Source organism: Podarcis melisellensis, assembly GCF_964234715.1.
Source record: "Podarcis melisellensis genome assembly, chromosome: 14".
In the NCBI taxonomy this organism is placed as follows: Eukaryota; Metazoa; Chordata; class Lepidosauria; order Squamata; family Lacertidae; genus Podarcis; species Podarcis melisellensis.
The window spans coordinates 16,814,076-16,826,144 of NC_138546.1; the positions used below are offsets into that span (position 1 = coordinate 16,814,076).

The 12,069-nt window shown below is 40.9% G+C and overlaps 1 protein-coding gene across 10 annotated transcripts in view; it reads right to left on the reverse strand.

Moving 5' to 3' along the window:
• Window positions 1-12,069, reverse strand: part of LOC309356474 (ankyrin repeat and fibronectin type-III domain-containing protein 1-like) — a 329,664-nt gene that overhangs the window by 128,754 nt on the left and 188,841 nt on the right. For 9 of the 10 annotated variants that reach the window (XR_014162814.1, XM_081887937.1, XM_081887934.1 and 6 more), the window contains one exon: window positions 5,975-6,015. Coding sequence is in view for 8 of the 10 variants with exons in the window: in XM_081887937.1 (XP_081744063.1) it covers window positions 5,975-6,015 (41 nt within the window). In the remaining 2 variants the exon portion in view is untranslated. Of the gene's footprint in view, window positions 1-5,974; window positions 6,016-8,951; window positions 9,110-12,069 lie in introns of those variants that run through there. The other variant, XM_081887932.1, reaches the window with a different exon arrangement.

Sequence of the window (12,069 nt, forward strand, 5' to 3'; positions counted from 1 at the left end):
ATTTCATTTTTCTTCTGACATACCCTCTCAGCCTCTGGGTTCTCACCCAAGGTCCAACAAACTCTCAGCTCACCCACAAGTCTCACAATGAGATGTGTTCCTGGAAACAGCAGGCATAACCCTAGGCTCTCACTCTAGACTTGCTTTCTATAGGCAGACACAAGGTAGATAATACCCTCACCGGCTACCCACAGCTGTGTCCCATTAAGCTGAACTCTCTACACCCAGGCACAGCAGGTTTGTTGAGTTTCCCAGGGTGTCCAAGGGGTGGGAATAGGGTCCTCCCTCCACTCACAGCTCTTTCTTCACCCTCTGTCCTCTCCTCCTCCTTCAGCTGTTTTTTCTCTCAGACCTTCCTGCAGCCATATAGGTTTACAATTTTTGTACACTCATCCTACCTCTATCCAAGCAGAAAAACAAAGAAAACTACTGTCTGGCACCCCTAGACTAAGGATCGCTGATCATTTTGCCCTTTGGGTTCTGCTGCACTTTCCCTATTCATAAGGAAATATTTTCCATCACTTAGAGCCACATGGCTTCACTATTGAAAAACTCCAAAGACAATACTTTTGCATATTTCCCTGTACTAAACAGAGAGTAGATGTGAACAGATGTGGCCAATTCTAAACACCAAGCACAATATCCTTACTTTAGCTTAGTATGGACTAAAGAGCACATCCATTATTTGAAGGAAGACTTCACTATTTTTCACTCACTGAAGATAAAGTATGAGCATCACACCCATTACATCTATTTGCTTGATCACGTTAAGAATGAAGTTATGATAGCACTGTCTGCATTAATTTTGGTGATGGTTGTCAGATTTGACATAGGGATGCACACTTCCCTGCCCAGCCTCTTTGGTAGGCATCAATGCAATTCCTCATCACACAACCCCTGACCCCCTTTTTACGTTTTAATTCTTGGGATTTTTATCACATACAAATGGTTTTCAGCCATGGCCTACAATGAATTCATGTTGGGGGTATAAGGAATCCACTGGAGTACACCAAGGTCTTTCTGCTAGCCATGCATTCTTTCATTTTGTTTCATTTTGTTCACCTTCAACTGCTCATTAACTGGCAGTGACCAGTCATTAACCACCACCACCAATGACCCCTGACTCAAAGAGAGGCCAAGACCTGAATGGCCAAGGAGAATGACTTCTCTGTTGTTGCTCTTCAGGGTGGCCCCTTTAGGATGGGTAGAGGGCAGCATGGCAGGAAAAAGTTCACCTTATGGTTTGATAAACCAGCATTCAAGTCTCCCTCTCTATGCCAGTGCAGTAAATAATAATAATAATAATAATAATAATAATAATAATAATAATATTGAATTGTCCTAGCCACTTATGGCAATGAGAGTCCTGGCCAAGCAGGTTTTAAAAAGTGGGTTGAAATGGGACTAAAATTTTAGAAGAGGCCATGTTTGTTACTAACTATGGCGGGGGACACATGTGTTTCTATAGCAACCAAAGCAGTAAAAAGTATCCCAATGTAATCTCAATCAATTCAAAGCTATAGAACACAAGACAGACAGAGAGAGAGAAATAAACAAATAAATAAATTGAGCTTGATTAAACTAACAATTTTTGAGATAGGAACCAAACTCTAGGCAGAGATATGGCCTTGTCTTGAAAATACAATATGATAGAACAATAATAATGATATTATTTAGAATAATAGTTTGCTATGACTCAAGCGTTCAAGGGCTGACTAAAGACAATGCTCCACGTTAAGTTTGAACATCCTAATTGTAGACATGGCTCAAAAGTTTCAAAATCGGTCTGTGTGCAGTGATCTTGATCATCTCTTCTAGTGCCTAATAGAATGGCATGCATAAATTGAACAAACTGTCTCTCCTATACTGTTGGACAGCTCAAATCCGAATACTGCAAAACTAATTCCCATACAGTGTCATTTAAAGCAACAATTTAACTGATGATTAAGGTTTGAGGCAGCCTTGGATATGGCAGGTATGCAGAAAATCCAGGCAGGTTTAAATCAGCTGTCAGTAATAAAAATGTAGGGTTAAGCTTCCAAGTGTTAGAGCCCCTTCTCAAAATGTCTCAGTCTGATTTTATCACTCTGAACAGAAGCAAAAGATTGTGGAGGAAGTTTTTATTATTTCAACTGCCTGTTGAGCAAGTGACACCCTTGTCATGCTCCCCATTAGGAGATGGCCAGGGAGAAAGGGCAGGAGAAATTGCCAGCTGTCACCAGGGACAGCTTTTGCTTTTCTAAATGAAATATTCAACACAGAAGGTATGAAATATGAGACATAGCAGCTTACTTAATTTGCTGACACCCAAGGCTAACCATGCATGCTGTGCTAGACACAGATTGACCTGTTAACTCCTTTGTCCACTGCCTAGCTCAGAGGCTAGGTTTCCTGAACACCTCTAAGTATCTCCTTAAGCAACATGTTGTTGACAACCAATTTATTGAAACATACATAAGCTTTCAGCTGCCCATTGTCTAACCTGGAAAAGACTTTGCAAGCTGAGGAGGAAAACAAAAATAATGTACTGGGCTTTAAAGAGGACAATGCTATCTTGCCTCTTAACAATTCTACAGTTCAAGGAACAGTACAATCTATGCAACCAAGGTTTGCCCTTCACTAGAACATTCACTTCCAGGGACAGCATAACTACATGTAACCTTAAATGTAAATAAAAACCGTTTGGGTTCATAGATTTGTGGTACAGCACAGATGAGAGAGGATACAGTTAAATGGCAGAACTGCTCTTTACCCCACTCCTGAGGCCAAGATAGAATGAACTGCCACTGGCATAGGTGAGGGAGGAGGGCAAATCCATCAAACACTCCCCTCCACTCTGATGTTGAGGATTCTAATTAGAGATGCATGAGCATCCCAGAAAGGAGGCGTGCATTTGCAGTGGGCAATGCAGATCTCCAATGGAGTATTCAATCCCAGCAGTGAGGGATTGAATTATGTTTTATTTTATTCATTTCTACAGTTTATACACTGCTTAACACCATAGGAAGAAGATAAGATAAGAGCACAAGAAGAGCCTGCTGGATCAGGCCAGTGGCTCATCAAGTCCAGCATCCTGTTCTCATAATGGCCAACCAGATACCTGTGGGAAGTCTGAAAGCAGGAACGTAGCCATCATAGCTAGTAACTTTTGATAGTATTCTTCTCCATGAATTTATCTAATCATCTTCTAATGCAATCTACTTTGGTGGTCATCACTGCCTCCTATGGGAGTAAGTTCCAGAGTTTATCTATTCACTGTGTGAATAAGTACATTCCTCTATCTGTTCTGAATCTTCCAACGTTCAGCTTCACTGAATGTTCATGAGTTCTAGTATTATGAGAGAGAGAAACTTTTCTCCATACAATACACAATTTTATAAACTTCTATCATGTCACCTCTTACTTGCCTTTCCCCTAAACTTCAAAGTCCCAAACTCTGCAACTTTCCCTCAAAGAGGAGTCACTCCATCCCCTTGATCGTTTAACTTCATTTTCTTAAACTTTTCCAACTCTATAATAGCTTCTCTGAGGTGAGGTAACCAAAACTATACACAGTATTACAAATGTGGCTGCACCATAGATTTGTATAACAACATTATGATATCAGCAGTTTTATTGTCAATGCCTTTTGTCATGATATTTAGCACGGAATCTGACTTTTTCGCAGCTGCCACACACTGTGTCAACATCTTCAATAAGCTATCCACTATGATCCCAAGGTCCAATTCCTGGTCATTCACCATAGTTCAGACCCCTTAAACCTATATTTAAAACTGAGATTTCTTTTGTGGCAACATGCATCACTTTGCCCTTGCTTACACCGAATCGCGCCTGCCATTTTACTGTCCATTGGAGAGGTCCTTTTGGAACCTCTACCTGGTGTACAGTAAGGTTACAAGATATGATAAAGATACAATAAGTTAAAATGAACTTTGACTGCACAGTGGGAAAATAAGATTATTGTGTCAATTTTGCCACCAAGCATTATTTATTTGTTATTGCTTTTAAAGAAAAGAAAAGGGAATACCAGAAATACGAGGTGACAGAAAATGTGGATATATTAGTGTGTGTTGAATGTTGCTGGTTGAGACTAAAGGTGGGTCCAGTATATGAAAAGGTTGAACACTGTTGTCATATACAACATCTTTATAGATGTCGGATGAAGATCTGTCTATAGGATAGCTGCAGGTAGCAAAGTCTTGCTAAGTTGGTAGGTATATAAGCTTGGCTTACTGGGATGTGCAGGTCTCCTACTTATAGAAAAGACCCAGTTCTGCCAAGAGCAGAACCATTCTGAATAAGCACATCATTAGGATCAGCATTTATTGTACATCTTTAAAATCCCAATGTCATAGTGATGCTACATGACTCAGCAAAAATGCCAAGACTGACTAATGTAGTTCACATCATTCAAGACAGTGTACCTTAACCTCCTGATGGAACCATGCTGCCAGCGGCATAGGAAGGGGAGCAGTTGTGAAAACTACCAGGTGCTGGAAGCTCTCATTCCCTTTCCCTGAACTAGCAATTAAAAAATGCCCCGAAGCAAGTAGACTAATAGTTCTAAATTTAAAAAATCCAAATGCTGATTTAGAAGCTATTCTTATGTAGGTGGCATTTTTCAACATCATGATAATGGCTAGTTAGCAAGATTATTCTGAGGGGTAGGGAGAACCAAACTCAGGTGTACCTGCACTTCTTGCCTCACACCAAGTGCACACTTATGCCACAGGTGCCTATTTTCACATTTCTCTGCTACATGTTTACATTTCCCATGTGACAAAGGAAGACCCAGAACAAAGAATACCGAACAAAAAAGTAAATAAGAATATGGATAGTTGGGAACCTCTTGTCATACACATTTGCTTATTCTCCTCCACATATGTAAGAAATTGACTGTACAACAATATAAACATTAGTTCTATGCATTTAAATATAGATGTTGTTATTTAAAGATTTAAAAAATATGCCACAAAATTAATTTCCATGTGATTTGGGGCAGCAAATGCATAACAGGCATATCCAGCAAAAGATGCTCAAGTGGAAACATTAAAAATCCAGATTCATTTGTAATATTTTAGGAACATACTGTTACATTTACATCTGTATTCTGCCCTATATCCAAAATGTCAAGCAAACATTGTGTTTAAAACCAGACAGAAAAAACAAATCTTAAAGGGCAGTGAATTAAAATAATGCCGCTAAAGGACTCTAACAACTTCCTTCTCTATTACCAAGTATCAAAAAGGAATGTGATACTTTCCACCAGAAAATACTGTAATGAATGACCACAGGAAAGAAGCTTCATAGCTGTGGGCCAATCTCTCTTAACAGAACTCTTCTGGTTAAATATCACACCACACCACAAATGCAAGGCAATAAAGTCGTGCCCTACACATGCAGAAGGAACTGGGAGCTGACACAAGAGCAGTCTTGAACAATCAGAACACTGAACAATTGTTCTGAATAATCCTTGTTGGTGGTGATATGTTGTAACGGTCCACAGCAATTACCAAAGCTTGGGATATTTTTTTTAGTGCTGGGTACTGAATTATGGCTGCTCAGGTTGGCTGAACTAAAAACAAACCTGTTCAGACAGCAGCTACATGAAGATGGCATCCCTGTGGCATCCCTGATTACAACAACCACCTTGTGTCATTTATGGTAAGGTTATCACGTTACTATCATGTCCACTGTGATAGATTCTAGTTGGCTCTCCTTCCTCTAATCCAGAGTTACCTAACTTGTGTCTCTCCAGATGCTGTTGGAATAGTCAACTGGCAGGGACTCTGAGAGTTGTGACTTAACAGCTGGATAGCCACAGGTTAGCCATCCCTGCTCTAACATATCAGAGACAAACAATGCAGAAGAAAAACAGATTTTGCTTATACTATTAAGATTGCAATTATTAACACATTTAAATTTAAAATTTTAAATGCCATTGAAACCACACACAGAAGAATATAAAACTTACTTTGATGGATACAAGTCCTTCTTGTCTGCTGATCCAAGGCTCTGGAAGACATAAAAGGATTCAGTTAAGTCCTACTTTCTCCCCAGGTTCATGGAACACACAAAGCAAAGCATTACACAGTATTGTTGGGGCTGGTAGCTGTTAAGCTTTTATCATTGGTTCTTTGATTCACTTGTGTCACAAATAAATGAGTGCTACTTCATGGAAGTATAATGAGACATTAGGGTGCTCTCATATGAGGAATTTTTCAAGTGCCTATGGTTGAATCAGCATATCTGACATATGCAAAGCATGAGGAGAATGTGCCAATACCTGTGGCCTTATAACTGCAAGTCCGAGTTGTTGACTAGAGACTAGCAGGATCAGCATGAGATAAAAAAAATGGTAAGCATGCAAGGGGAAGGGGTGTAGCTGAGGGGAAGAGCATATATTTGCATGCAAGGAGCTTCATTACCTGGTATTAACAGTGTAAAGAGATTTTAAGAAACTGTAGCTACGAAAATAGTTGTCTGAAACCCTCTACTAGTCAGCAGAACCATTACTAGTCAACAGACATACAACACACCAGACAGAACCAATGATCGTATTCAGTATAAGGCTTGAATAATTTCATGATTTATGCATTTGATTCAGTATTACTTATCACCTCTTCTTTGAGCTTCTTCCACTTCTGGATTTAGTGCTACAGTGTGAATCTAGCCATAAGGAAAGCTCCCTTCTTCACAAGTCACAAGTCTTAGTTATTCCTAACTGTATGTTAGACCTACTACAAGTCCAGTCCTTTTTTGGTGCTACCAGCAAAGTCAAGCCTCCTATTTCAGTTAGGAAATTCAGCTTGCATAATTGCCAGTACCTCAACTGCACCTATCCTATAGGAAATGGGGTACCAAAATCCATGCCAAGCAAGTCACCTTGTTCACTTCAAATGTTTTTCAATGCACTGAAAGGGAAGGCTGAGTGGAGAGACAGGAGGGAATCTTGAAAATGCTACAACCATAAAAGCAAACATGGCTGCCAAGTGCAAACTATACTGAATCACTAGCTAAATTAATGCACTTTCTTAAAGCACTAAAAACTGTCAGAAACCTCAGACATGAGCAACTCAGTATGCCTGCAAGGTTGGGAGAAAGTCCCATGAGGTAATCTACCCAAAGTGAAACTCATCCATCATATTTTTCCAGGCTGACATCACAATGCCCAAGAAACCTAAGTTTTTGATAGAACCTTCAACTGCCAGTCAAAGAATATATATATTTCTAAATGCAAACCCCAATTGGGAGTCCAAAAAGAGAACATGACAGATTGAATTCCTTGGAGGCCTGGCAATTTGCATACACATTAACCATTCATTTGCAAAGAAGTAACAGTTCACTGTGGACTCAGCAAGCTGTTACTCCCAGTTTGAGTTACGAGGATGTACTAGGTGTATACACACATCTGTTCACTTCCTTTTTGTGCACTTTCTAAAACAAGCAGAGATAGCAAAATCACAGCAATTTAAGTTTGAAAGAATGTGCCTGGGTACCTGTGATATATAAAAGGTTTATATTCTTTATCTTTGGCAACCTGTGTCAGTCACAAGAGACAGCTGATTTGTGGTGCACAGAGTCATACATCTTTAACCTCTACCTACAAATGAAACCGGGGGTACGCGGGTGGCACTGTGGTCTAAACCACTGAGCCTAGGGCTTGCTGATCGGAAGGTCGGCGGTTTGAATCCCAGCGACAGGATGAGCTCCCGTTGTTCGGTCCCAGCTCCTGCCCACCTAGCAGTTCGAAAGCAAGTCAAGTGCAAGTAGATAAATAGGTAAACAGCATTTCCGTGTGCTGCTCTGATTCACCAGAAGTGGCTTAGTCATGCTGGCCACATGACCCGGAAGCTGTCTGCGGACAAACACTGGCTCCCTCAGCCAGTAAAGCGAGATGAGCGCCGCAACCCCAGAGTCGTCCGCGACTGGACTTAACAGTCAGGGGTCCCTTTACCTTTACAAATGAAACCAGGGAGCAACTGCTCCCAATGAAGTTTTATTATGCTTATTAGGTGAGGAGAGGTCATGATGCCACTGGAGGCTAAGTCACTAGGGTGAATGGGACACTCAGTCTCAAACTGCCTGCAGCCACACTGCATCTGCCACCTTCTGACTTACAACTAGTCAATGGAATGATACAGGTTATCAGTTTCCTCCTCTGTAGTCTCTTCGTTGTCTTTGTAGAACTCACCAGAGAGGATGATGATGGTGATGATGATGATATATTTATACCCTGCCCATCTGGCTGAGTTTCCCCAGCCACTCTGGGTGGCTCCCAATCGAGTGTTAAAAACAATACAGCATTAAATATTAAAATAAACTTCCCTAAACAGGGCTGCCTTCAGATGTCTTTTAAAAATAGGATAGCTGCTTATTTCCTTGACATCTGATGGGAGGGCGTTCCACAGGGTGGGTGCCACTACTGAGAAGCCCCTCTGTCTGGTTCCCTGTAACCTCACTACTCGCAATGAGGGAACCGCCAGAAGGCCCTCGACACTGGAGCTCAGTGTCCGGGCTAAACAATGGGGATGGAGACAAAACTAGAATGAGTTGGTTCCACCTGTCATTGGTTCCAGCTCCATGCACTTTTGGTCTCTTTGCTTTCCACCCCACCAGACACCACTATTTGATGCATCAATTCTCTTCTGCTGAACACTATCTACTCTGCTTGTGAGAAAGAAGTTTGGGAGGAAATGTTTCCCCAGAAATAAGCATACCAGAAATAAACATGCAGCTGTACAAAGGCCATGCCCCTGTTGCCCTGAGAAAGGTGGCTTACTGTTATTTGACCTGAAGATTTACGGGAAGGAATGGGGAAAAGTCAGAAATAGGAAAGCAAATCTATGCCTGGCAAGCTCACTTCCAGAAGCTTATTGAATATTCTCACCAACACATACTTTACAGGGTGGGAGGAGTAAAAGAGGAAATATAAAACAGATAGACCAAACCTTAGTTCAGGAAGCCCAAATGTTCCAAAAGACCTAAAGGACCTTCTTGTGCATTCAACCTGTAGTTCTATTCTCTCCTTGTTTTATGTGCCCATGTGCCTTCTTTTAATCCTTCTTTGCCTTGCAGAAGAAAGATGAGGCTGAGAGTTACTTGCAAGCAGCATGTTTGCACTCCAGAGCTGCTGTTGTACTTTTACATTGTGGTTGCCAGGCAATGGCTACAAGCTGACTCCAAAGCAGTAGGCAGCAACCAGGCAGAATACTAATCAATGGAGCAATAAACCTGCCCTCCCCAAGGCTCAGAAAAATGAGACCTGCCCCCTAAAACAGCAGCTTAAGCAACTAAAGCTTTAAGATTACCTATGTGCAAAGTAAATTGAAAAGCAAAACCTCAGGCTTCGATTCTGGAGGGCAAGCCGTGGGGGGGTTGGGTTTTCAAAAACCATCATTTGTGTAGCATTGAGTTTTCCTGTAAGTGAACAGCTTCTTACAACAATTGCAAATGAGGCTAACATTACACTAATACCCACTCACCTCCTTATTTGTGCACTATGCAATTGGTGTGGGGGAGGAGTTTATTGGTGACAAAATCTGCCAACTTGCTCACTAAACTGGACCTTCAAAAGTACTTGGGAGATACAGGCAACAGGTGCAGTACAATCAACAGCAAGCAACAATTTTTGGAGAGGGGCAGTCTCAGGAGGTGGTAGAGGTTGATGGATCAGCATCCCACAAAGTAAACTCAAAGCAAATTCCACAGGCTGCAGCCAGTACTTGTTCCATCACTTTTCAGTCGCTCTGAAATTTTTATTCCCTTACAAAAGAGGTTTCTGCTTTTCTGCCTTATCCACAGGCCACTTTAGAATTTTGGTAGGTGCAGGCTTGAGTGTACAGCTGCAGCCTCCCTGGCTGTCCACACTTCCATCCCTGCTTGTCCACATCCCCTCAGTCACCTCAACAGTTGGGTAAGCACAACAAAAATATTGTCTTCTACCCATATGGATTTCAATGAATTGTTTTCGCACAATAGAGAATTATCTAATGTAATTTGTTTTGTTATTAATAGACAAGAGAATCATTGAGTGGGGCAGCAGACACAGAGAATAATTTTTTGACATAGAAGTGGACATGTAAAATGGCAATTGTTAATCAATGCTCCAACCCTCCATGTAACACTTTTTCAACATAAAATATAATTTTTGAGGGATGTGGAAAACTGATTTGAATGGTTATAGTAAAATATGCAGAAGAGTATGATATGTAAATGAACCATGGAAGGAGAAGTTTATCAAGTTTGTAAAATGTTAATTTTGAAATATATATAAAAAAATTATTACAAAATATCCAAAAAGTGCACTACAAGATAACACCAGGCTATATTATATAGCTACTTCTCAATCTGCTAGGTGTTGTTTTCTTGCTCTTCCATCCCAGGCAACTCAGGTTCACTTTTTCCCACTCAAAAAGTCCAGAAGTAGCTCTTGAATTATTATTCTACTATTATTATTATTATTATTATTATTATTATTATTATTATTATTATTATTATAATTAATAATATATCCAAGATGGTCCTTTTCCAGTCCAATGTGATAAATTTCTCTCCAGTGATTCCAGCAGATCTTAATACTAGTCCTTCTTTCTCTGCTTTTCCATTTTCCCCCCAACATCAGTTGTTAGAGGTTTAGAGGCTTCTTGTTGTAGATTTGTAGCTGGAAGGGAAATGGCCATCTCCACCATCTGCAATCGTCTCCCAACTCCTCTGGTTGTAAATCCATTTATCTCTCCTGGCATGACAACAGCTTCCTTTGTCTGTCTTGGTCTTCTGGACAGCTGCAAAGACACACAGCCTGATCCATTATCAAGCAGGTGTCTCCCACTCAGAGGTGTGAGAGGTGTCAGTTCCTCTTTGACACTGAGAGGTGTCAGTTCCTCTCTCCGACAGGTCTTGTGTATTCTCCAATCTGAAATTTCTCTGATGCAATTTCTCTTGAAATTCTCCACACAGAGCTAAAATTCCCAGACTGGTTTAAGAGCCAATCCTTATTCCCAGCGAACTCTGGGAACAGTAGTTCTTGCCTACCGAGCTCTGGGAAGGTCTCGCAAGATCTGATGGGGCTGTCCAAAATCTTGCAAAGACCTCCAGAGCCTTCACAAGACCTTCCCAGGTCCCATTAAGCAAGGCAGATTGCTTAAATCCCCTTTCTGTGCCAAGTTCTCCCATTGTGGAGAAAGCTTTTAAGCTCTCTGCGCTGTTGTGTGGGCTCTAGGAGGTCTCATGGGAACCTTTCAGAGCCCATGCATAGGTGGCAAGGCCTGCTTGGCACATATGCTCTGGGATGGTGCCATGGGAGTGGTTCCGGGTTTGTTCTGGCTATATGCAATTTTGGCTTCATGTGCAATCCCTGGAACCTAACTCCCACATAAGTTCAAAGGTGACTGCACTTCCATAAAGATTTATGAATGTCACAAAGCAAGTTTCATTAGCAAAGGCATGTTTTCTCTTAATTGGAAATTCCCTGTCTTATTTTTAAAACAGAACTCACCATCTGACTCTTCAGCTACTGTGATGATGAGCAAGTTTCTATCCCTCACTAGTACTGCTCTCAGAACAGGACCTTGTGGCCAAGTCTAGGGTTGAACTCAGCCAAATGAGCAAGAGGAGCCCCAAATAAAGAGCTAGCTTTTCACATTTTGAAAGAAGCAAAATAATACTTCTTACCATCTAAAGAGGGGTCCCTGTGAAACTATTCCACCCAGAGTTTAAAATTACCAAACAACACAACTGTACCTATTGGCTGAAGTCGAAAACCTACATATTTGCAGGCAGGTGTACCTAAATACTTACATAGAAACATTTATGTTTCCTCAGCTGTGATTTAACTAAATATCTGTTCTCATTCAGTATGGTGCAGTGACAAATTAACAATATAAAAGTTCTACTATCCAAATGCAATTTGGAACAGGAAGGCAGAAAGTAAAAAAGTCAAACTTCCAGACTGGGCTCTAGTGGCCATGTATGAGAAATACAAAAACGCCCTGCATAAATAAAAATTACTCACACATATATAGAGTTACTTTCAAGGCAGATAATTTTCAGCAGGGAAAAAACTAATAC